This window comes from Phascolarctos cinereus, unplaced genomic scaffold, assembly GCF_003287225.1.
Source record: "Phascolarctos cinereus isolate Bilbo 61053 unplaced genomic scaffold, phaCin_HiC Scaffold_4;HRSCAF=312, whole genome shotgun sequence".
Lineage (NCBI taxonomy): Eukaryota > Metazoa > Chordata > Mammalia > Diprotodontia > Phascolarctidae > Phascolarctos > Phascolarctos cinereus.
The window spans coordinates 67,427,608-67,454,614 of NW_027555847.1; the positions used below are offsets into that span (position 1 = coordinate 67,427,608).

Consider the following 27,007-nt stretch of genomic DNA (forward strand, 5'->3'; position numbering starts at 1 on the left):
GCAGTTTCAGCACAGCTGTTAACTATCCACAGGGGGCCAGTAATGAACTGCCTGGCAAACATTCTGGAAATGTTCTAAGTCCTCACTTCCTACCCCCTCACTTCCCAAAGAGAGTAACTCTCATTCTTACCTTCACCCTTGCACCTGCATACTTTAAGTGAAATAGGGAAGCTTAGGACATCCCTATTTCCCTCTCCTCTCCTCTTCCCCACTCTGTCCTCCACCTCTACTTCCTCTTACAAGCAAGTATGCCTAGAATGCTGTACTAGCAGCAGCAGCAGGCTTTACTGCCTGAATTTCAAACCATAACATCATTATCCTTGTTAGGTGTGTGTTCCTCTCCACGTTCCAGAAATACTTCAGACAGGCAGTGGGATGGACCACTGAAACACTGCACTCTGGATTTGATGTACGATGACTTACTCTAAATTAAAAATTCTGTCCAATCTTGGTGTTTTTTTTTTAAAAAGGGAACCTAAGGAAAGAAAATAAAATAGATGCCAGTACAATTGAACCTCGCCCTTGTCGATAACTTCCCCTATTGTTCTTATATAAAAAATGGCAGATGATCCAGTCTTAGTTAATTTCCATTACCATTGAGAATAAGCTTTGGTGAACGAAGCTTTATTGATAAGGTGGGAAGGTAGCAAGCATGGAGGTATAGTGGCTGTTCCTTGGTCTCCAGTTTCACCACTTTTCAGCTGTGGAGCTATAGGCAGGGCAATGAATCTTTCTGAGCCTCATTTATAAAATGTAATGATAATTCTTGAAATACCTACCTCACAAGGCTGTTGGGAATCTCAGAGAGTTCTAGAAGTCTCTGAACCACATCTTCCAGAGACCCATGTGTGAATTCGCCTTTTTTTTTGGGGGGGGGGACAGTTTGAAAGTAAATTGTAAAAAATAATAAAATACATAGAAATAAAATAAAAAATAAATTATACTATGTTATGGAAATGCTAATTTTGTTCCACAAATTATTTTAAGAGAAATTGGGACTCTTGTGAGAAATCTGATGGACAATACATTGACTATGACCAAAGGGTGAAGGGAGAGGGGAAAGAAGAAAATGGGGAATTGCACCTAGTTCATATCAGCATTTGAAGCTTGAGGTTATTTTCCCTCCGTGCCCTTCCAATGCTAGCGGTTCTGGCATGGTCTAGACCTAGTTGCTTTTTTCTCCTCAATAGGTCTTTCTCTTCCATTTCTGGCCCATGCCATGTTCACTAGTCCCTAACCTTCATGGGGGAGTCCCACCTTCCTTATCATACCCTGCATACTCAGAGATGCTCATTCCTGTACAAGATTCTGGGAGCTGTAGCTCAGAGACCTCAAGAACAACATTACTTAAGAATGTTACATAATTGTGAAATACTATTATTATTACTGTTATTATTATGTACTGGCTTCCCTTCCATTCAAGTATATAGTAATGACTTTTTCTTTTTCTTTTTCTAATGACTGAAATAGAGCTACTCCATTGACATGTGTTTAATATGAAAGAGAAACTATAGGCAAGCCTTGACTAATGCATGTAAAGAGTGCTGCTGCTGTTTCTCCAGAGAAGGCTATTGAGAACACTGTGGCTGACCTGATGTGGCTAATTTTAAATTAGATTGCACAGATCACTGGAAAGGCTATGTTGATCTTAATACCCAACCTGGCTGTCTAACCTCTAGGCACTTGCTTTCACCTTAAACAGATGCCACTGAAAGTCTGCCCAGGAATCCTTAAATTCTCTTCTCACTTTCAAGAGATTGAGGAGGATATTTCCTGTGGTGCAGCAGTGCAGCTTACTGAGAACCTCCTCTAGATTTACTGAAATGACAAAGGATTCTTCCAATTGTAGGAAAAACAGCTGCTTGTGCATAGATTTCACATGTGCCTGTGACTCTCTCTGGTCACCCCACTTGCTTGGATGTTCAGAAATTTTATCTACAAGCCAGAATTTGTCTCTTCAGACAAATTCAATTTCGGGGGTGGGGGTGAGAGGAGAGACAGAGATCTCAGGATGCTTTGTGGCCACTGATAGGGAGGATGTTACAGGAAGAAGGCTGTGAGACAGAGCGAGGAACAGGATGGGTCACATCTGAAAGAAGGGGAACAGTAGGGGTGTAGTTGCTGTGGAGGGGCAGGAAGGTACTTCCTGTTTTAATTATTCTTGCTAACTAGATGCTAATTTTAGTTATTTTCAATTGCTATCAGAAGCCTCTAAATTTGAGCACCCTAGGAAAACCTCCATTTGTCCTGTCCTAGTTACAGCTCTGCTACAAACATACCTTCTGCCTCCTACTGCTAAGCAGGCTACTGACGTTTCAGATGTAAGGCAATCAACCTGAAAGTGAGTGGGTTTTCTGTCCTGTTTTTCTCCTCCTAAATTGACTTATGGCTATGTAAAAGCCCAGTGCTGCAGTGGTATGGAGAAAGGTGAATGGCCAACCAGTATGGGAAGCAAAATTACAAATGTGCCTGAGAAGACTGTGAAATGTCAACATAGGTGTGAAATATAGATACAGGTGTGAAATGCAGGGATAGGCATGATATATAGATACAGATGTGAAATGCAGACATAGGTGTGAAATGCAGATATAATTAAAAACTCACTCTCCTTCACTGCTGGGGTTTGCCATGGTCAGGGCTGACTCCAGACAAAATCGTGAAGCCAGAGCTGTTTCCTCCTGACCCTCCTGGACAGTGATGACACCTTGGCAAAATCAGCTATATGGAAAGGTTTTGATTTTCATTAATATCTCACAGGTGAAGTGTATAATGCAAATACCCCTGGGTGAAGTAACATAATAACACAGTTACACTAACTGTGCTAGGAAAGATTAAAGGACTCTCTGATTCCAGTGGGGAAGGGGATTGGGCTCATCTGTCCCTCTCCTGAGTAGACCTGCTATGTCACTTTCTAACTTAATAAATTCCTATCATGTCTAGGATCAAATACAAACTCCCCTGTTTGGCATTTAAAGCTCTTCACAATCTGGCCCCTTCTACCTTGCCAATCTTGCAGTGTGCTCCCCTCCACAAATGCTATAGTTCCTTTAAGGAACTATATTTTTGGCTTACACATTTTTCCTTTTCAAGTAATGTTTCAATACGAGGGAAAAAACCCAAAGTAAAACAATCAGTAAATTGTTGTTGTTCAGTTGTTTCCGTCATATCTGACTTTTCTTGACCCCATTTGGGGTTTTCTTGGCAGAGATACTGAGGTGGTTTGCCATTTCCTTCTCCAGCTCATTTTACAGATGAGGAAACTGAGGCAAACAGGGTGAAGTGACTTACCCAGGGTCACAAAGCTAATAAGGTCAGCCTATTTCAACACCACAAGTGTCCATGAACTTAAAAACAACTTTAAAGCAAAAAAGGTGTGAGCAGCCAAAATGGATGCTACAAGGCCCATACCGTTTCCTCACAGGGGAGCCCTCAAGGCCCTCACTCAAAAACCACTATCAGTTTGCACATGCTACTAACGACGTTTGTTATCTGATCCCACAGACTGGAAGTAGGAAACCGGAGTGGACAGAAGGGCAATCAGCAATGAGAAGTGATGGAGTACTGAAAAACTCTAACTGTGAGATAAGAATATGCCCTCCCCACCTCCAGCCCCATCGTGAAGCCACTTAGTGGAGGGGCAAAGCATTGCACGCACTTATTAATCCCTGAGGGCATGCATACAGCACAGCGGATCGCTAATTTTGTTTTTGCTTCTGAACATATTTTTGTTCACTTGCACACGTTGGATTTATTATCCATTTACTAGGTGCATTTCTCCAAAATAAGCTTTTTAGGACATTACAAAGCCGTAGAAAAACTCCACACTGAATGTGGAGTCAAAGGACCTGGGCTCAGTTACTTAGCGCCAGTGTCATCCGTGGCCCCCAGTTTCCGGAATGAGCACCAGATGTCTTGAGATCCCTTACAGCTTGGAGGTACCACCGTCCTCCTCATCACTTTGGCATCATTCCTAACTCTTTATTCTCATCCCAGATGATCAGTCCCTTCCCAAATCCTGTCACTCCTATCTTCATGACACCTCTCATCAAGCTCCCTTCTCTCCATCCACTTGGCCACAATCCTAGTGTAGGGGCACTTGTTGCCAGGCTTATCATGATAGCCTTCTAATTGGTCTCTGTGCCTCTGATCTCTCCCCGTTCAGCTGCCTTGCTCCCCTCTCAGTGAACTCTAGCCATTCCCTATTGCCTTTAGCATCAGACAGAAAACTCTTCTGTATGGCATTTAAAGCTCTCACAACTTGGTTCCTTTCTACCTTTTAAATCTTACATATCATTCTCCTCCACACATTCTACAAACCAGCCACCATACCAGCCCACTTGAAGTACCTTCAAGCAGACACTGCTTTTCCCTTCCCCATGCCTTTGCACTGGTCATTCCTATGCCTGGAATGTTCTGCCCTCTCACCTCCAGCTTAATTCCCCCAACTTCCTTCCAGATGTAGCTCAGAGCCTTTCTGTGGGCCTTCTTCAATTCCCCCACCTACTACAACCTTCCCCACTGAGATTACCTTCACATGTTCCTAATGTGCGTAACTGAGTCTCCCTCTACAGACTATGCACTTCTGGAGGGCAGTTGTTTTCACTTTAACCCCAGAGCTTAGCACAATGCCTTGGCACACAACAAGTGCTTAACAAATGTTTGTTAGACATTTTGGCTCCTGCCTTTGTAACCCCAGGGCCTAGTACTTCAGCGAGTTGCATAAGGAGGTGATTAATATTTGTTGAATTAAATTGAGTCATTAAGGAAAGAGAATTGCATTTGTTATGTTGCATTTAGGAGACAGAAAAAGAAGCAAATAATGCATTTCAGAATTTCCCTAAAATGTTAAAATTTAAAACAAATTTTGCTGTCTAGTTTCTTCTTGTCTTCCCCATTCAAATGCAATCTCCTTGTTAACAGGAATTATTATTTACACTTATTTCTGCAGTTGCTAGTACAAGATAGGTACTTGCTTGTACATGGTAGGTAAATGCTTGTTGACTCCCTCGAACAGTTGAATCAACACTATTATTTCTGAAAAGGAACAGGGGGAATCAATCGCCCTATGGCTCCACTCAGCCTCCCTGGGACATCCCAGTCTCAAATACCCTTCCTAAACAGAGCACCTTCCATGAAGGCAGGGACTGACTTGCTTTTTGTGTTTGCGTACCAGTGGTTAGTAGTGACTGGCAAATATTAAGTACTTGATGCTTTTTCATTCATTCATTCTCCTTCTCCCAATGATATTGGAGCTGCATTAAAAAATCATAAATTTAAACACAGGTACATTTTGTAACAAAAAGAAGCAACTAAGGTATTTTCTCTAGTTGACTTCATTCCTTTCTCTTACCTATAAGGGAAAGTCCCAGATATAGTTTAGATTCCACTGCCCTGAACCAGACCAGACTTTTGGGCATGAAGCCAATATGCAGGTGGTGAGCAGTCTTTGGACCACACCTGCCTCATTCATATCTTGGCCACCTAATTAGTTTTCCCACCTATGGTCCCAAGGCTTCCTTCCTTGCTTTCCTGCCAGAATCTTTTCTTTCCCAATTAAATGCCAGGGCCAAATGCACTAAGAGGATGGACGTGCCTGTGTCAGGTGAAGCAAAGGTCTAATGATTTTCTGACAAAGCTGCTGGATGCATTCAGCTGCTAAGAAAAGCCTAATATCCCTTCTGTCTTGCCAATAAAACATTATTTTAATATTGTAGAGTTTTGCCTGTAGGGCTCTACTGCTTAAGAGTGATAAATTACCCAGGGAAACTTGAAAAGAGAGAAAATTAGACAAGGGAGAAAAAATGTTTTCAAACCATCTTTTATTTGTCTCTTCCTCTACTCCCACTGGCTCTGGCCCTTACTGACTCATTCTAGATTACTGCACTAGTTTTCTAGCTGATTCTCTCTGGTTCCAGGTTCTCTCTCCAGTCTGTCCCAAATGCTTCCTCCAGATCTTCTTCTTCTACCCCTCCCCCCTCATCCATCCCTTAAGCCCTGAAAAATTTATAATGGTCTCCCATTTCCTATTATGTGGTGCAATGAGTAGTGCTAGGTTCGGCCACCTACACCTGATACTAACTATATGACCACAGGCAAATCACTTAATCTGAGACTGTGTCCTCACCTGTCAATGGAGAAAATAATACCTACAGTAGCAACTGGAGAGGTTGCTGAGCCACTCAAATGAGAGAATGTGTGTAAAGTACTCTGTCAGCTTTAAAATGCTGATATAAATGCTGGTTGTTCAGTTAGTAAATAAGGAGTTATAATAGTGTCTGCTATCGTCAGAACTTTTCAACCTAACTTTCCAGACCTTCCATGATTTGACCTCATTCTACCTCAACTTATTTCCTATTGCTCTGCCATACTTACCCACTGCTCTGAATGGCTTGGCTTTCTCTTCTCCCTATCCAATCCTACCCACCCTTCAAGATTTAGCTCTAGGATGTTCTCCAACTACCCAAAGTTCTCCATGACCTTCCCTAAATCACCACATCTTGGCCTGGCACCTTGTAGGCACCCTTCTTGTTGAAGTGGATTGAAAAATGAATCGAGTCTTCAGAAAAATTTTTAAAACTATTCAGTAATATAATTCTTCAAAAAAAAAATGCAAGAAATAAAGAAACCTCAAGCCATCACCACACACAAAAAATATTTTTACTAATGAAACCAAGTGACCCCTGGAACTTTAGTAGACATCACAGTTTTTCCTCATTTTCAAACAGTATAATGCATTTAAAGCATTGGTGTTACACAGCTGTGAACCCCAGAAAAGCCATATCCTCACCAATGAAATGGAGATGCTGAAATTTTAGGAGTCAGTACACACTCCCATCACTAACTACTAAATTTAATTCTTTAAATGACCTGCCTACTTCGCTTTCAATTAATGTGTGGCAAGTTCTGAAAAATAGCCATGTTAGAAGACACAGGGAACTGGGAGTGAATGAAAAAAACAATGCAACTACTCACCACTTTACTATGTAGGAGTGTGAATGTTGGCAGCTTCCCTCCCCCCTCCTTCCCAAACGAAACCCTGAAAGCATATTAATTTTCCTAGGTTGATAACTTGTTTTCCACATCAGCTCTTTGGGGACAGTCATTCATTCAGCAAATATTTTTGTTAACTTGAAATAGACATAATTATTCTACCCCATCAGGTTAGCCCCTGATTTTTCAAACATAAATGGAAATGAACAAGCCTAAATACAAGGAAATCCAGTTAGACTGAACCTTCGGTGCTAGTCTGGAGATCTCTATCATAAATAACATCTTTAGGGGAGTGTCTCTTCATCTTGGCAAGGATCTCATTTTGGGTGCACCTAAAGTGATTCATTCTATTTGCCCCTTTCTCACTGGTCCACTAAGAGGACAGAAAGGTCATTCTAAAGATGGTTGGTCTTCTATTCAGATCCCAGCTATTACTATTGATGAAACTGGGCACAGAAAAGGTCATATGGGTGGTAGGAGATCACCAGCAAACCCTGCAATTTGTGGCCACTGATGGGCTGGTATTCTGTGGTGAACTGGATGAGATTCTACATGATGTATTTTGTTTTGCAAAACAACTCCTCTTACATCATTCATGACAGCAAATTATTAGTCTGAATCCTGATCAGACTGTACTTTGGTATATCGTTAAAAAAAAAAAGTCAATGACTTAGAAAAAATACTGCAATGGCAAGAAGAAAGAATGATAATTTGAAAGTTATGGGGCATCTTTCATCTCTGTGGATTTCTACAAATTTAATAAATTGATTTGTGAACTGAGGTCTATCTATTCAGCAATTACAATTGTGGCTTGTGATTCATATTAACAGGGCTCAGGAATTCTTCAGTAACAGTACATGAAAGGAAATTAAATTGAAACTGAAATGTAGGTTATTTTCCATTTACAAAAAGAAAATTCATAACTAGGGAAGTAAGCACTTGTATAGGTGGTTCCTGATAATGGTGTGGCTGATCACCAAAAAATTATATTGTTCTTTAAAAACCCAGAACATTCTGCCTTGGCAAATGTTATCAAGGTTACGTGATTTCTTTGTATTATCTGTGAGGATCTAGAATGGGTATCCAATGGATGGGAAATGGAAATTACCAAGTGGAATTAAGATATGTTAGCCAAATTAGTAGCAGATTAAAAAAAATAATAGTGCCTCCATTTTCAACTGGTAATATAAAGGCAATGATACTGTCAAAATAATCTACATCTGTATTATAGAAAAATCATAGAGAATTAGGTCTGTATGTGAATAAACAGAGTCATACTCCTATATTAAAATAGCTCATGAAATGAGAGCACTCAAAACTTCATCAAATACTTTTCATTGTAAGTCTACAAATGGATTATTGTTTCTGAAACATTTTAATTACAGGGTCACCACGATGGTTTAATTAATGTTTTCCTTTGAATACTCAAGTGAAATTCCATTCACCGCTCTCATCATTATAACAGGTTATGAAATTCATTAATTCTTGAGGCTCAAGTATAGCCTGCTTTAATAATGCCTATTTTCTGTACATGTTCCTGTTCCTGAATTACTGACAATCAGATGTCGGTACTAACTATACCGATGTTCTGGTCAGGCTCAGCGTAAGATACTGCCTTACACACCATACATCTGATTTAACTGAAGAGGGCCTTGGGAACTAGGATCACTGTTACTACTACAAATAACCTTTGAGAACTGCATCAAAGGCATGTGAACTCTCTACTAAAAACTGAGGCATGTCACTAGGGGTTATGGGGGGTGGGGACAGCCACAACTTAGTCCAAGGAATTACTAAGAATGCAGAGACATAAGTGCACACATGGGAAATTCTCAACTGTTTTATGAGCAGTTTCCAAGAACTCTTCACTACGGCCCACCCTCTACCTACTCGTGCTAATTTTAAATTCTTGGAGGTGCCTTTCTCTCACGATAGCCAGGAGAAAATACTGTTCAAATGAAACGTGCCCACAGAAAACATGAGGAAGGGGGAAGGAGGAAGGAAGTACAGTCACCATATTCATATAGTTCCAAGATTCTAAGCTAAATGGACTTCACACTGCATTTGCCATTTTCCTTTGACGTAAAGAGGGAAGAAGTGCCACTTTATTCACTAGAGATGCTGTGTGTGTTGCTGCTATTAACACTCATGCGAAGGCAGGATTGGGATTCACACAAACTGAACAGCTCTGTCTCCGAACAGAACAACAAACTCACACCTACGGACAACACCAAGAAACATGCAAACACCAGAAAGAGCCTGAAGGGAAGAATGGCAAATGAATTTAAGGAATTCATATTTCACACAACTGACAGTAGTGCTGCAACAAAACACCAATGTGGTGGCTTCCTTCGCTCATGCTTTTCATGGTCCTTTGGATAAAGGGGCAAGGGTGGATGCTGACTTCTTTAAGATCCAAAGTCGGTTCTGTCTCAGGCACTAAACAGTTGTGTTGCTTTTGAGACAAAGGGATGTGTTCAGCTGTCTCTTTCTACCTTTTTTTCCCTTTGTGGAGGGCCAAGTTCAAATGCCGGAAAGCGGGATGTCTCTGGAACCAGGATATCTGACAGAAAGTGAATAGTGCCGCCCATACCTGTAATACACAAAATATTATTCTCTTTGCAAGAAAAGGTGCTATGACACCTTCTAAAACACAACCTCAAAGCACATTCTTTAAAATTCATGAATCTCAAGCACTTAAAAATAAACATAAAACTAAAATTTAATAAGTGTAGCCTATAAAATGGAGAGCACCACTCAGAATAAAGATAAATGAAGGGAACAAAGAAAAGGAAATATTTTGAAAGGCAGTGCTAGGATAAAAAATTCTTAAAGTAAGAGGAAACACATTTTAATTGGACAGGAAAAGAGGAGGGTCAAATGATGTTGAGAAAGAGATTAAATACAAAAGAAATAAACAGAAGGAAAAAATGTGAATGGATTAAATGGCTTAATAAAATTAATGAGAGTGGCAGAATGGATAAAAAAATAAAATTTAAAATCTAATTCTTCAAAGTGAGTATTCATCTTTTTTTCCTTCAGAGCATGTTTTTCAAAGCAGAAATAATGTCTAGGCTCTAATGAGGATGTAATTTAACATACAATTACACATGCTGTCTCCATTTGAAGAATGACAATGTCTTTAACTTGAATCTTAAAGCTGTAAGATGAGGCTCTTCAGCTGGCAATGGTCTCCACACCCCTGCCTCCCCCTTGTGTCTATTTACTTTGTATACATTTTATATTTCCCCCATGAGAATGCAAGCTCCTTAGGGGCAGGAGCAGTTCTATTTCTGGCTTTGTTTACCAGAGCTCAGCACCATTACCTGGCACACTTAATAAAAACTTGCTGAATTGGATTGAATTGGGGACAGGTGATATTTGTACAACAAAGGAGGGCTCTCTAGTAACTACAGAATTCTGGGAAGAAAACAGAAATGAGAACAATGGTTAGCTGACATTTCTCTAGTGCTTTTCCTGTACAAAGAGCTTTACTTATCTCATTTGGTCTTCACAACAATACCATGTGGTAGCTACTATAGGCACTGATGTATCTTCATTTTAATACAGATGAGAAAACTTGAGCTCAGAGAGGGTTTAAATGACTTGTTCCTGGTCACAAAGATTTGGTCTAATTTCCTGCCTCCAGCACCAAACTAAGACCAATGGTAGAATTCATAGCCAGGTATATTTTCGCTCATTATGAGGAAGAGCCTCCTAACGAAGGGAGCTCTAAAAAGATGAAATCGGTGCCCTCCTCTGATACCAAGCTCCCTTTTACCGGAGTTACTGAAGCAAAGGCTGGAAGAACATTTACCAGGGACACTGTAAATGGGATTCATGAGTTAAGGTAGAGGGTCAGAATTATTCTGAAGGTCCCATTGTTGTAATTTTCAGGGAGCAAAATGCAAAACTTTCCCCAAATGCAAAAATTCAACCAGCTATGGATTTTATTATCTTATTCTAAGTAAACATGTTTCCGAACTGCACTTTCTATCCTTTTAAGGCTTGAAGAGGCCTGGAACATGTTAGATCCACTGAACTGAGATGATAAATAAACTTTTGCAAGAGAGTCAATCATTACAGGCAGCCAGTTCCTCTGTGCCAAACAAACCATGTGTCCAAGTAGCCCCATTAATTCTTCGCCAGCTTTCTGCACAGCAAGAACTCATTCGCGCTCAGGTGATTGACTAGGATGGCACACATTCAAGTTTCCCAATCAAAAGGGGGAAAAATATACTAAATTTATCAGATAGAGGCAGAGTTACATTTAGAGGCAGCTAGGTGGCCTGATACTAGGTCTGGAGTCAAGATACTTAATAGCTGTGTGACTCTGGGGCAAATCACTTAACCTGTTTGCCTCAGTTTCCTCAACTGTAAAATGAGGGTAATAACAGCATTTACCTTACAGGATATTTGTAAAGCACTCAGCCCAGCGCCTGGCACATAACAGGAGCTCTATAAATGCTATTCTGCTGCTGTTATTGTTGTTGTTAGTAGCACACTATTTCCTCCTAATCATATGAAGCCTTATGGCAATTCCACTTACTTACTAGAAAGCTCTAGGCTTTGCCTAAATAGCTAATCAGAGAACATTTCAAGGAAGAAATGGGTCACAAACTTTAGGCACATTCGAGGACATTCATGTTTAATAAATTCTTGTTCAAATGGAATGATTTCCTTACTAAATACCATCTTTGACAGAGACTTCAAATAATCATTAAAATTCACTCCCTTGGCAGAAGAAGGAGGCAACAAAATCACAGATTTAGACCTGGAAGGGACCTGATAGGTCATATATAGCCCAACTTCCTCATTTTATGGATAAGGCAAATGAAACCCACAGATGTTAAGTGACTCAACCAAGGTTACAAGGTAAGAAGTGTCAGAATGTGGATGTGAAGCCAGGTTCTCTAATTCCATGTCCAATGCTCTGATCTAGGATGCATACAGGTCCACTGTTTTAATTAAGATTTTCAAGCTCTTTCAAAATCTTATGTCAATTTCCCCTCACCTTCATATACATACAGAAAATGATCAAGTCATTACTAAGACTCCACTTTATCCAAATTAAACAACTCCAGTTCTTCATAGGAAGTGGGTTTTCTACCCACATGTTTATCTTTGCTACCCTCTTTTGGACCTTCTCTAGTTTTTTTTTTCATATTCTTTAAAAAATTTGGTGCCTGAAAAAATGGACTCCTTGCTCTAACTGAAGTCTCACAAAGAAAGAGTTTAGTAACATGATGGTTGTCTTTTTTCTGCAATAATATTCTATTGCTGATTCATATTCAACTCCAAGTTGCTCTCCAGGAAGCTAGGCAGGGGGCCTGTTAATGTCTTGCCGATTTAGGTCGTTGTAAATTGGTTATCTAATGATTTGTTTCATCAGTCTTATGATCTTTTCATTTCTCGCTCCTAATGTCAAGCTGATCTAACAGTAATTACCAGGGCTGTCTTTTTGTTTTTGCAACACGAGCACAAGACCAATAAAATTCATGTCCATTCACATACACAAGCAGTATGCTACAGAGCTAATGTGAAATGTTCACCATAAAACCCTTTTACTTTAATTTTCCCCTTTTTAAGTATACTATGTCTGGTTTTAAAAAATAATTTTGTCCACACTGCTTTGGGGTTCCAGTTAGTTCAGACACCAATAACGACTGTCCCATCTTACTGCCCAGGGCTCTGGTCACTATCCTCGATCACTTATCAATTGACCATTGAGTTACGTGCTAGGCACCGTGCTACCTACTGAGGAGACAAACAGGAGGAACAAAACACACCCTATTCTCAGGGAACTTCAATTCTAATGGCGGAAACAAGGACATAAACAAACACACACAGATCAAATGTAAAGAGAATGAATACAGGGTAGTTAACAACAAAGCAGTTGGGGTAAGAAACGCTTCATGTACAAGGTGGTGCCTGAGCACCCAAAGTGACAGGGTTGGACTGCCTGGCCTCTGAGGTCCCTTTCAGCTCTGAAGTCTGAAAGAAAGGAAAGACTTTAGGGGTGACACAGGGTATTGCTGTCCTGGAATGGAGGAGCAGATGTAGGGACTGGAATGACATCCAATGAACTTGTGAAGAGTGGCTGGGGCCAGGTGGTGTGTGGCCCAAGTCGTGATATGTCTATCACTTTCAGAAAGAGAAACCAAGAGAAAGAAACATAGGGAAGTGGGGCAGCTAGGTGGTGCAGTGGATAGAGTACTGGCCCTGGAGTCAGGAGGACCTGAGTTCAAATCCAGCCTCAGACACATAATACTCACTAGCTGTGTGACTCCAGGCAAGTCACTTAACCCCAACTGCCTCACCAAAAAAACCCAAAAAAACCCCCAAAACACACAGGAAAGTGAAGGGCCTATTTCCTCAACTATAAAATAACACTTATGTCTGTATACACATTTCACAAAATAATGGGAAACTGCAATTTGCTATAAGAAACGGCTAAGTTCACATGCTTGGGCACAAATTGCAGCAATAAACTCATTTATGTCACTACTTTATTTCTTAACATTCTTACTCATGCAAGAAAAATGTCCACACTACTCATTCTCAGAGAGAAGTAATGGATCTCACCTATTCACATTTTAAAGCATAAACGTTACCTCCTTTTCTCTTGGCAATCCTTACCTTCAAAGAGTGAGTAGGGTCTGTCAGGAATACGACACCCATGTGCTCCATAATCTAAACACCACTCTGCAAACTGCAGGGGAAACAACAAGGAAAAGGAACGTGTTATACTAGAAGAGATGGATTCAAAAATACTGGTTGGAAAGGCCAATACAATGGCCTAACATCTAGTAACTTCAATGAAGGAGCAGGAAACGGAACACTGCATACAGTAACAGTAACATAGTGTGATAATCAACTTTGATAGACTTAGCTCTTCTCAGCAACGCAACGATCTAAGACAATTCCAAAAGACTCATGATGGAAAATGCTATCCACATACAGAGAAAGAACTATGGAGTCCCAATGAAGATCAAAGAATACTATTTTCTCCCTTTTTGTTTTGTTTTTTCTTTCTTGTGGTTTTCCCCTTTTGTTCTGATTCTTCTTTCACAACATGACTAATGTGGAAATATGTTTAGTATGATTGTACTCCTACAGCCTATATCAGATTGCTTGCTTTCTTGGGAAGTGGGAAGGGGAGGCAGAAAAAAAATCTGGAAGTCAAAATCTTATAAAAGTGAATGTTGAAAACTATCTTTACACGTAATTGGAAAAATATTAAGGGGGAAAAATAACGGAGGGTAGGAATTTTGAGTCTGCTGTACAAAAGGAATGGAGTGGCTATGTTGAAGTACAGGTGACAAAGCTTTATGGCCATTTTCAAAGACAGAAGAAACACCATCCAGGAACAGTGTATTTGTGTAGGCAGGCCCGATCAACCCACAGTTCTCTAAGCAGCCACAGTCAGTGGCTGGAATGTGGAGTGTGACATACTTGATTTGGTCCAAGCTCCAGAACCACTCAGGGCTCACACTTATATAGTTTTTGACAAAGAGCTCACTAACCTACACCTCACCGGTAGACCTCTAGGATCCACGTATTATCTGAATTGACTAATAAGGAAATGAGGGCTAGGGATACAGGAAACTGAGCTCTTATTGTGCGATAGCAAGCAATCACCTGGGGAGGGGGAGAAGCTCTTAATCTCCAGGTCTGTTAAGCCTTAGCATACATACATCCTGAGACCAAATCAAGTTACAGAGTTAAAAATAACTATAAAAAGATGTAATTTAGGCTTTAATGCCTTTAAAACAAGAGGCTTTTTTTCAGTGATTTCTTAAAGTGTTTTTGTCTTATCCTTCCTGGAAATCATCCATTTTAAAATGTGATATAATTTACGTTTTCTTACTGAGACTGGTGATGGTTAATAAACCGTAGTCTTCATAACTATGAATGTGGAGGTTTAAAAAAAGAGAAACATAGTAACTATATATGAAATAAGATGATCAGAAGCACAAAAAAAAAGAAGCAGGGAAACAATTTTTTTAAAAAGTACCATATTAAATCTTCTAGATAGCTCCACTGAAATATGAACCACCATTAAGTATCCGTTTCTAGGGACTGGAACCTGTTACACTATACTTATATTACAGTGGCTATAGTACATTCTTGAGCTCAATAATTCTGTCCATTAATTGTATTTCATTTCTCTTTGGGCTGTTTCATGGTCTCTTGCAGGTTTAAAGATCAATTAAAATTGTTTTTTCTAACTATTCTGTTCATTCTTCCTCACCCTTTTCACACATACTGACAACAGAGTCAACTCTTAAGAAGCTAGGAACAGTAAGTGAAGAAGTACTTTATGGAATTACACAGCCTTGCCTTAACATTGCCAGCAGGGGAGTTCAGAGGAAGAAAAAGCAGTTGATGGGAGCAGAGGTTTCGACTACTGACAATAGAGGTTTTGAAAAAAAATTTTTTTTTAATGAACTTAAATGACCTATCTTAGTGTTGTAAAATTCCAGAAACACCTGCCTCAGAACTGCAGGGACTACGAGGACAGGGGTTTGCTGTGTAAAACATCACAATTTTCTGGGAATTAAGGTTAGCAGATGGGAGGGAAGCAGGGACGCAGGCCTGGAAGCAATGGTGCAGGGCAGGGGTCAGTAATGGGAATGGTGCCCTGGCCACAGGGAGTACTCACGCCCACAGAACTGAACTGGGAGGAGATGGCCTTCTTGACAAAAGCCAATCAAAAGTTCAAAAATGTCAAAAGAAGAGACCTTAGAGACTTTAAGACAGAGAAGTTTCAACTTTCTGAAGTAACTGAGGCAGTAAGAACACAAAGAGCCTCTGACTTATTCGTGGGCTGTGTTCCAAAAGTTTCTACACTGTTTGGAAGACATTTTCCCATTGAAGTAATGTTTATAAATTATGGTTTTATTCCTAGGTAGACACATAAACGTCTATTTAACCCATAGGGTAACAGTCACATTGTATTAAAGTACTATAAAACCATATTATCATTTATGACAATGTTTTCATAAGAGAATTGTGCAGTGCTGCAACTGGGGAGAGCAGGAAACTATTTGCCTCTAATCTAGTCCTGTAAATGGGGCTTGCCCTTGAAAGAACACCAGCTCTGGAGTCAGAGACTTGGCTTCAAGTCACATCTTTGATGCTTACTATTTGTAATCGTGGGCACATAGCTTCTCCTCCCTGGGCCATGGCTTCCTCATCTGGTTGCCCTAGATGGCCTCTGAAGGCCCTTCTAGCTCTAATGTTCAAGCCTGTGAATCTTCTAGGCAAGTAAGTGATTCCCCTCCCCCAAGTCCAAGTCACCAACAGCAGCTTCTGTGGCTTGAAATATAAAATTGGTAGAATGGGGTCAGAAAGGGGGTAGGAAAGGGGAATTAGAATTGGAGTACTGAGGAAATGAAATGAAATAGAGAATACTGGGTTCCTACTATGTCATTTATTTTCTTGATTTTTTTACTACTATTTTAATGGAAACATCAGTTTTAGGAAACTAAATGATACAACCAGAGGAATGACCAAGATATGCAATTTTTAAATTGAATTCAGGTTCACTATAATTCACAAGCAAAGAGAATGAGTAGACTGTCACATTTTAATATCCCATCATTATTTAAATATAGTAGAATATTTTTAATAAAATATTACAGTAAATTAATAATTTCTAGTGGTCCCCCCCCAAAAAAAATCAATTTTTAGCAAATGTCCTTAGTCCCACCTTACTCTGTAAAAACAAATTTTTACTATATAACATCACAAATGGGGATGGGCAGGTCCCCAATTAAAAGGAAAGCACCATTTACTTACATAATAAGCACTTAACTGTTTTTAAAAATGTTAAGAACTAAAATTTAAATAATTTCTGTCACAATAAAGTTAATGATAAAAGGAGATGGTTTTCTTTTTAGACCAGCCCTTCAAGTCTAACTTATTAAGTGTTCTGAGACATCTGCCTACCAGGACTGCAAAGAGTTTTTTCTACCGTCTTGAAGGTGTATCTCAAGTTGTAGTGAAAGCCTATGCAGTGCTGTTAAAGAGCTTTGCCTTCTTCATACTCTTAGATACAGCACTTATTTTCTTAATAAAGAACCTGAGAAGTAAAATATGAAATACGTCTGGAGTGCCACGGCAGCAGAGCTGAGTGAGAAAACCCCAGGGTGCTGGCTCTCAGCAGCAGCCCAGCTGGTCTTCCTTTCATTTCTAGAAAAGAGCATTAAGAGTGAGTCCCAGAGACAAAGCTCTCATAAAGAAAGATTTTGCGTCCCCATGTGCTCTTGCTTGGCTGAAGGCCACGGCACTGGTTTATCTTGCACTGTGGCAGTGTCTGGTTGATGCTGTCGAATGGAGCCTGGGCCTTTTTGAATTTGCAGAATTCACAGAAATCACTTTTGACAGAAAAGGAAAAGGAATATTTTGTTGGTAGGTCTTTTCAATAATTATGCATAGCATGTCCAATATGTATAACACCTTATACTAGGCACTGAGAGAGACACAAAGCTGTACTAAGTACCTCACTACAATACAGGAGAGGGAATGAGAAGCAACCTCAAACGGAGTGCAAAGAGGACTGATGAGGGAGGGGAGATGATCTCTTCTGACTGAGGGGTGAACAGAGAAGGGTCTGCAGTGATGGTAACACTGCAGTGATGGAGTCTGAAAGGCAGAGAGTATTTTGGAAGGAAGGAAGGAAGGAACAAAGAAAGATAGACAGAAAGGCATTGTAGGCCAAGAGGACCAAGGTGGACAATCTGAATCTCATCCCTACAATGGCAAAGAGCTTTGGAAAGTCAGCTAAGTGTAGGCCAGTAGTGGCAGATCACAGTGAAAAGGCAGGGCAAAGCCAAATTGCAGAGGGTCTTGAATGACAGCTGAGATTTTTTTTTTTTTAAATGTAAATTGGGAAACCACTCCAGGCCTCTGAATAGGGGAAGGGAGATGATCAAAACTGTGTTATTGGAAGAGTAATCTCGTTGCCTGTGAAGCTAAGAACAGTATGTGAGGAAATGGGGGAGCCTGGAGGCAGGGACACTGTTAGGGGCATGACTACCATCATTAGTGGGTAGCTGGGTGGCACAGTGGATAGAATGCTGAGTCTGCAGTCAGGAAGGCTCTTCCTCCAGAGTTCAATGTGGCCTCAGATACTTACTAGCTTACTTACTAGTAAGAGGGAAATGGCAAACCACTCCAGTATCTTTGCCAAGAAAACCCCAAGTAGGATCATAAAGAATTAGACACGACTAAAAACGCCTGAACAACAACACTACAGTCATTCATTCAATAAACCAGGCACTAAAGATCAGCCAGAAAGGAATCAGTCCCTGCCCTGAAGGACCTTACACATTTTAGGAGGAGGCAATGAGTGCCTAGTGATGGAGGCAGCAGGAGGAGATGGAGACGAGAGAAACAGCAGTGGAAAAAGCGATCCAACGTGGTGACTAACTGGTTGTGGGAGCTGTCGGCCCTGGGTGCCTGGGAGAATGATTAATAGCCGTAAGGGAAGGCAGGAGAAAACGGGAAGGGGCTGGGGGTGAAGGACGTGAGAAAAGGACAAGGAGCCTCTATGAGCTCTCCTGAAATCTGAGGTGCAAAGATGACACCCGGGTGAGGCAGCCTTACCTTACAGGCTCTGTAGAGGTACTTTTTATCCTGAGTAAGATGGTAGAGGGATAAGAAGGAGTAACCATTTCCTGCTGTCCCATGGCAGATTCCATATCCTTTCCGTAGTAAGCCTCTCTGCCAGATTACATCACTACATTCCATAGCATCCTTCAAATATTTGTCCTCCTTAAAGATCTGGAGAATTAAAAAAGAGAAACAGATTTTAAAGGAATTTTTTTGTATTCTGATTTAGAAAATGTTTCTCTTGACTAGCTAAAAAAATGTAGGAGTTATGCTGTGAACATGATGCATTTGAAATGGCATTCAGCAACATCAAGAACTTGCCTACAGTCTCCTACCTCAGCATCTCCCTCCTCCCCCAACTCCTGCCATTTAAGAGATTTTCTCAAAGTCATTCTCAGGTCTTATTTTGGCTATAAAAGTAAAAGGAAAAAAATCTGTCAGAATCGCCTAACTGAAAAGATGCCAGTGTCAGAGCCTAACTACCCGACATAGTTTGGAATGGGACCAAATATGCTTCTGTGCAATCCATTATAATTTCCCATTTTATGTAAGAGGGCTACTTTGATGTCCTGGCTGACAGGTCATATTAACATTACCTTGCTGATGGGAGTACAATGGTACCTACACAGTGAATCCTCTGGGGAGAAATCTGTCATAATGAAAGTTGGCCGTGTTTATTAAAAAACACCACCCACTCCTGAACTTCATAAATCATGTGTTGCCATGGATGGCATGGCTCGACAGCCACAGCTCTGCTAAGCATCCACAGACGCAGCAGAGAAGGACAAAAATACGCATGTCGCACAGATTTTTTGTGTTTGTTCATACACGACAAAAGTAGCCAAGGTTGGCCCAAGGCAACACTGTGACTCAGGAACTTCCTGCAAGGGTGGGCGTTCTAGCTCCTGGAGTTCTTTTCTCCCCTCCCAGCCCTCCAATACCAGGCACCCCATATTCTCCTGCCCTCTAATCTCAGCATATTCTCGCCTTTTTGATGCATCATTTACAACTGTTGACTGATTGATTCCATTTTGTCCAATTTAGTATCAGCCCACATATTGCTGCAAATCAGAGAATTTTAGAGCTCCAGGGGAACTCTGGGGCCTTCTAATCCAATGCCTTCATTTTACAGATGAGAAAACTAAAGCTGGGTCCCACAGCTACACAGTAGCAGAAGTGGGATGAGAACTCCAGGATTCTGACCCCCCATTTTCTGTCCTGTCCATTACATTACACAGTCACTATTAACATTTGCATTTTGTCTTTTACTTCCTACTCTGAAATCAAAGTCTGCATCCTTTGCCTCAGTAACCTGGGAGGGAGAATTCTTTTGGATGAACACATCCTAAAATCCCAAGGAAGTCTGGCCCTGGAAGTAGACACGGATTCTCAGCTTAAAGTTTTCTGTGTCAAACAGAGGTGGGGGTCAGAGAGGACAAATTCCCTCAGCTTTAGCTGAGGCAGGAGTCAAAGGTCTGGTCTAACTATGGCTGATAAAAGCCGATTTCTGGGACAAGGAGGTGGAGGGGGTGAGGAGGGCAGTGGACAAGAAAATCTGCTGTTGCCATCAGTCTGCTGCAGGGATGGGGTCTGCCCTGTCTTAGCACAGGTTCTGGACGACTGGACAAAAACTTCCTTCTTCCTTAAAAAGAGAAGGGTATGCTGTGGTCATAACAAATTCTACCAAGTGAAAAACCTCATGACAAAGAGATGCTTACAAATCCCAGCCAACTGAACAGTCAGTCAGTCTAATGAATTTGTTGTCCTTTTGGTACACATTCTGAATGTATAATCATTATGGCTGAATAAAATGCTAAAGACCCTTAATGACCTTTGACATGTTTTTCAAAATATGTTGGCATTTTTTAGGAGGAAGAAACACATTTAACTTACTCTGGGGTTAATTAAACTTGTTTATAAATGTAATAGAAACTGAGTTAGAAAGAAGAGAAAAGAACCATCTTGTCTTAGATGAGGTTAGGTAAGAAAATGAAATGCAGAACAGCTAGTAGCATCTCAGAAAAATATTAAGGACTTGCAATCAGGGTGGCTTTAGGACAGAAATACCAATCTGCATCTCGAGAGAAACAGGCTAACTACTCTAAGGGCAGTAGCAGCAACACTAATAAGTCAACATTATTTTGAAATTAGCATTTAACATAAATAATAGGCAATTATGCCAAATGGCTGATAAAAATCTCCTCCCTAGTCCCCTGACTCCTGATTAACACAAGATGCAGTGTGCCACTGAGCACAGAAGAATCTTTTGTTCTTCCAAATGGAAAGATGTTAACCTGCAGTATTTCTCTTTAGGCATAACTAAAGGGAAAGGTGAGAAATAATTCCAAGTATTTCAACAAAAAAGGCAAAAATCAGATTGAGAAATGAGTACATCTCACAACTATAAATACCACTTCCCCCAAAGACTAGGTGAGTTAGCAAAATTTTCAGCTTATTCACAAGAGCCTCAGGATTGGAATATCTAACATGCTGCCAACTTGGGGTGACATTCGAGGACAAGGCTGTGAAGTCTCCCTAAATCCTGCCAGCAACTGACTCCAGCCAATGTGAGCTCTCCTTTAGTTTCCCCAGCAACAACAAAAAACATTCACTTGCTCATGGAAAAAAAAAAAGCTTTGAAAAATCATCTCCTGAGCAGAGACGCTCCCAGTAACTGGGCGTTTAAGAACTTCAGAATTAGAGGAAACAAGCACATTTCAGCATTTATTCATCCTTTCTTATTTCTGGCCCAGAAAAACTGGACAGAACCATGTCTAATTTGTTGACAGGTAAGAGAAGGTGGCTGACTTATGAACAGGCCGCTTACGTGAATGTCTGTCTTGGCTAGAGACTCACCTCCCCACCACTGCTGGGGGAACCTGAGGTCACCATCCGTGTCCTGATGCTGCTAGGAATACTGAACCCTTCACTGCTCCCCCTTTCCCACGATCCGCCCACCCAATGATCCCCTTACAAGCCTAACTCCTGCTCCTGCAGCCTAATGCAGCAAGGGTGCGGCTGAGTGCTTATTCTAACATCAAACAAAAGGTGAATCTACTGGTTTGAAAACAAAAGTAACCAAGCGTCCTGCTTATTTCTACCTTCTTGTTTGTATCTGGCTTGGACTTGGGGCTGCATTTGCTGTTTTAACTGCACTGATTACCAGTGCAATTCTTGTGCAAGTACTCACATTTTTGTTTCAGACAAATTATACTGTTTCTCAGCTTAATATTTGCCCTACGTTTGTTTATAAAAGGTATTTGTATCCAAGGGGTAATCTCCTCTTCGGTGACCAAGTGCACTAGGCAGTTAATCTAAGTCATCCAGCAGCTGAGCATTGGGTGCATCTGTCTCACCATGGCCACTCGCTGGGTCACGGGTGATGGTACCAACTGCTCTGGTGACAGATGATTCGTTGGGCAGCATGATAGCCTGACTGCCTGTTACCTGCCTACTTTCTCTAGTCCACTGGGAGACTGAGATCAGTGACAGAAACAAGGTGGGAAGGAATGCCAGAGCCAGGGATTGCTTTTCAGCAGGGCAGAGCGCCCTGTTGATACACGCCATCCTTTAAAAGTGAATGTGAAATAAGGTTGCGGGCACACAGAAATCCATTTAGCAGTCAAGCTGCCTAGACTCTATGTATATGCTGCATATTGAAGGACATCTATACAGATAATATAAGGCTGAAATATATCTTTGGATGACTGTATCATGGTAGAAATACAGCTGCAGTTAAGCACAGGGTGGTATCTTTAGCTGGCGTGGCAGGACTAAGCAAAAGAATGAGTAAGATATTTACACACGTTAATACTGAGAAGGGATGGGCTGGGTTAGCATTTAAATAGAGGAATTTCAAGGGAAAAAGAAACCTGGGTAATGTGGATTCCCCAAATACTCCCTTAGCTATTTCTTCCTTATACTAAAAGCCAATGGCCACCCAAATACTCCTTCTGAGTTATGTGAAACCTTTTTCTTTTGTTTTATGAGGATTCTCTATTTAAGGCCCTTCAGTAAATGCCCTTTTCTCCTGATTATTCATGAAGACTTAAGAAAGGGAAAGGAGATGGATTCTGGTCTTCTTTGATGGCAGATGTTTTATTTTCTTTTACGTTATTCTCTTAATTACAGGAGAAAGAAAAGGAGGCAGGCAGTGGCGTACAGTGGGAGGGCCAGCATCAGGAAATTCTAAGTGGGTTCAAGGCCTGCCTGTAAAACAAGATAGCAAGCCCTGTGAACCTCCCAATGCCTCAGACCATTCTAAGACTGTCTAGGTTGTGAAGGAGGTCCAGTCCTGCATCAGTGGAGGGCATTTCCTCATAAGGAATTCCTAATGGCAATGAAATTGTAAAAAAAAAAAACTGAAAAAAGAAAAGATCTGAGAACATCAAGCTCCAGTTCTTTGCCAAGTTCACCAAACTTTTAGCACTTACCATTTCTGGTGAAAATGTGAATGATTACTCTCTTAGTTATACTGCTTTTTTGCTCCTTTATCAAAAAATCTTGCCATATAACCATAACCCAATCCTCATGGAAACAAATGAATTGCATGGTTGTTGAGTGATGTGATTCAGAATACTACCATCTCTAGTGAGAGGACTGTCACAAATAAGGATGCAAACCATGGAAAGGAAGGCTGGACAAGAACCACTGTTCACTTTAACTTACATGTGGCAATTTGTTCAAGCTGTTTATCAAATACAGTATTGAAAAAGGCCTAGAACTTAATGTTACTTCCACTTATTTCCCTTAGTTCTCAGGCAGACACTAAAGCAATTTTAAATAAATGTACAAAGTTCCTGAACAGCAATATTGTATTAAAACCTTGTCAAAGGTAAGAAGGGATAAAAAGAAAGTCTGTGAGCCTGGATGATTAGAAGTAAGCCAAATATTGGCAGCTGGTGAAATTTTCTAGCCCCTCAATTTGTTGCAAGCATCTCAGCAGAATGAAAACTATGCTGTCATTAGGTTTTCTACCATTTATTAATATGCTGCCAGTTAGTGAGACACAACAATAACCCAACTAAAAAAATAATTCCTACTTTCTTTGACAGAATGTTAACTTGGAAAGGTCTACGTCCTACCCAAAGTCAAAACGAAAATCTACTTCTGTGAAGAAAAGGTGGTCATCTTTACACTGGATGTTCATTAAGAAAAGTGAAGACTGACCTTATAGGCTTGTAGAAGCACATGTATAACCCCTGGGGCACCATGGCACCAATGGACTAATCTATCCGTTTCATTGCTTAACGACGATGGATAATTTCCAGATCGGAATTTTTTATGTCGCACATAATCAACACTTGGTTTCACCAACTCTGCCAAGGTTTCCTGGTCCACGTTAGATGCTGGCTTTAAAACAAAGCAAGACACACATTTATAATATATTCTTTTAGCATTTAAAAAAGATAACTATGTCATAGTAAACAGAATAAAACTTCAACTGCTTAGAATATTTGGCAAATAAAGAGGTTACGGTTATTTTAATTATCTGGTTATCTAAGACTTAATCAGGAAATCCTTTTTATTGAAACTCCTTTTATTGGAAAAATCACTTTCCTTAAGAAAAAAAATGAACAGGAATACAGAGACACATTGGAAGGCTTATAAACTGATACAAAATGAATCAAACAGAACAAAGGAAACAACACAATCACTCCAACAATGTAAATGGAAAGACAACAACAAAACAGCTGAAACTAAACGCTCTGAAATTTTACAGAGAGCAGGCTTGGACTCAAAGAATAGCTGGGAAGACACTTCCATTTGTTTTTACACAGGTAGAGGACTACGGATGTGGGAAACTGCAGATAATGTCAGACTTTTTTGATGGTTCATTAGTTTTACTGAACTGGGCTCTGCCCCTCTCCCTCCTCTCCCCCCTTTTCTACTCTTTGTTATAAAGGATGGCTCTCTAGGAGAAGAAGAGTGAGAGGATACTCTGGGAGAAACAGGTGCTGGAGATAAAAGTAAATACATCAGTACAGAAGTATCCTCCACATCTCTCATCCTACATGTTGCTTGCCTGTTTTCCCCCTAAATTCCATATAAAGTAGCTTCCAATGAGCCATTCTCCTTCTTGTTTATCTTTTAGTATCCCAGACAACCCAAGTGTAACCCTGGAAACCCCCACTGCTGTATCTCATTTTTGGTAAGTGACTGTACCAGCTCCTTTTCCAAGTATACATGTTCTCAATATTGTCTTTGTCAATCAATCACCAGGGATGTATTAAGTAACTACTCTGAGCCCAGTACCGCGCTAGGCACTGGGGATACAAAGACAGTTTCTGTCCTTAGCAAGTTTACATTCTAATGGAGGAGATAACACACACATACAGAAGTACATACAAAATATAAACAAAACAAAAACAAGGTGATCTTGGGGGTGGTGGAAAGAGGAGCTCCAGCAACTATGCAGAATTGAGAAAGGCCTCATACTGAAAGAAACCAGGAATTAAAAAGACAGAGATAAGAAAAGAGTACCTACCAGGCATAAGGGACAGCCCAGGTAAAGACCCAGAGATCAGATATGGAGTGTTGTGAGTAAGGAGCAGTTAAGAGGACCAGCATGGCTGGACTGCTGAGTACATGGAAAAGCAGGATTAGGACAGATTATGTAGTACTTTAAATGCTAACTAGTGGAGTTTCTATTTAATCTTTTGAAGGTATAGAGAGACAGCAGAGTTTATTTTAGAAAAATCAATTTGGCAGCTATATGAAAGATGGATTGGAGTAGTGAGAGATTTGAAGCAGGGAGGCCAATTAGCAGACTATTATCATAGTCCAGGCAAGAGGGGATGAGGGCCTGAACTATCATTGTAGCTGTGTGAGTGGAGAGAAGGGGGCATATGCCAAAACCGTCAGGGAGGCAAAAATAAAGAGCTTGGCAACTGACGGGGTAATGTGTGAGAATTAAGTGACACTGAAGTTGCAAACTGGGGTGACTTCGATGCCACTTCTTGCAGTCAGCTTACACTCTTCTCTCTATCACTCTATCATCCACTGCATGTGCACCTGCAGACCTGGCAATGAGCACTTATAATTAAGCCTAACAGCTCTCCCTATACCTCTTACTCTGCCTATCGCTCAGTCTCTTGTCTCTTGGTACACGTGCCTATGACTGCGCTGATTGCCTTCTTTTTTCTCTCCCATCTTTTCCCTTTTCTTTCTCCTTCTCTCCACCCTTTAATAGCCACAAAGTAGACATATTTATTGTTAAAGTGTCTTATATACTGAATAGTTTTAAAGAAAGTAAATATAATATTTAATATTTTTTAAAACTTCATAATGCATATTTCTCTTTTAAAACTAAGTTAACAACTAAATCGTGATGCTTTTTATTTCTATGGGATATAATATAATCCCTTGACAGAAAAAGATTCCCCATGTCTCATGCAGAACTGTAATTGTCCAGGGAATATAGAAATGAAGTAACTATTCTAAATGCAAATGGTATTTTATTTTTTAAAAGGCACATGACTTTAGTTATTCTGAAGATTTGTATATACTGCAAAGGATCTGGCAGGCTGGTCCATTTTCACACTTATCTATCTTGTATAATTATAGCAGGTAACTAAATTATAGAGGAATAGATTGAGACCTGTGCTGGCATTAATTTCTTATCCTCAAAATTCTGCTATGCAAGAATTATTTATATTGGTACTTAAAAACAAATGGGCAAAATTTAGTGTTTTACACTGCTGCTTGGGGCATTATCTATACCTCATTAATCACAGAAGCCACCACAAATACTGCATCCTGGTAAGCCCTATTAGTTCTTGAATTAATAGGTACTTTTAAAGAATGAATATCACAAAAAAGGTCAATCATTTTCTAACAAAATTCAACATTAAAGCAGATGGTCTGTTAGTTGACACATTTCCTGGAGTAAAATAAACCTTTGCTTAAAGGTACCTTCACATGGTGCTTCACTGAAATTGCAGAACAATAACCACTGAGAATTTCTCGTCCCAAAATGGAAACCTAAAAATCAAGACACAGCTAAACCTGCCCCACCCCCCCAAAAAAAGATTTTTCTTTGGCAGAAGTAGGCAGAAGAAGCAACAGATATGACATTGAGGTGAGAGAGTGAGCGTCAAGAAAGCACTGCCCTAGAAAGCATGTCCTTGAGACCCTATAACTTGGAGGATGCACTTGGGGGCTTGTGTTTGATTAATTTTGGATTATTTAAGGATGATTTTTGGTGTGATCTACCACTCGTGGTATCTAAACCAGCTGAAAGTATTCTCCTCTGGCAGGTTCAGGATGAAGAATATGGATGGAGAGGATGGGAAGGGCTCCCAAAAAAAGAAGCTGATGCTGTCACTGAACATATGCTGACAGATGTCATTCCTTCTGTCTAAAGTCTCTATGACTCATTGTAGACTGAAGGCCATAC

General features: G+C 40.3%; 1 protein-coding gene across 1 annotated transcript in view; it reads right to left on the reverse strand.

The window, feature by feature from the left end:
- Positions 1 to 6,639: 6,639 nt before the first annotated feature.
- LANCL2 (LanC like glutathione S-transferase 2) overlaps positions 6,640 to 27,007 on the reverse strand; it is a 56,994-nt gene continuing 36,626 nt past the window's right edge. Inside the window, exons 6-9 of the mRNA XM_020981281.2 lie at positions 23,779 to 23,961; positions 18,604 to 18,780; positions 13,630 to 13,702; positions 6,640 to 9,583 (exon numbers count right to left, since the gene is read on the reverse strand). Of these exons, the coding sequence (XP_020836940.1) occupies positions 9,468 to 9,583; positions 13,630 to 13,702; positions 18,604 to 18,780; positions 23,779 to 23,961 (549 nt within the window). The 3' untranslated portion in view covers positions 6,640 to 9,467. The remainder of the gene's footprint in view (positions 9,584 to 13,629; positions 13,703 to 18,603; positions 18,781 to 23,778; positions 23,962 to 27,007) is intronic.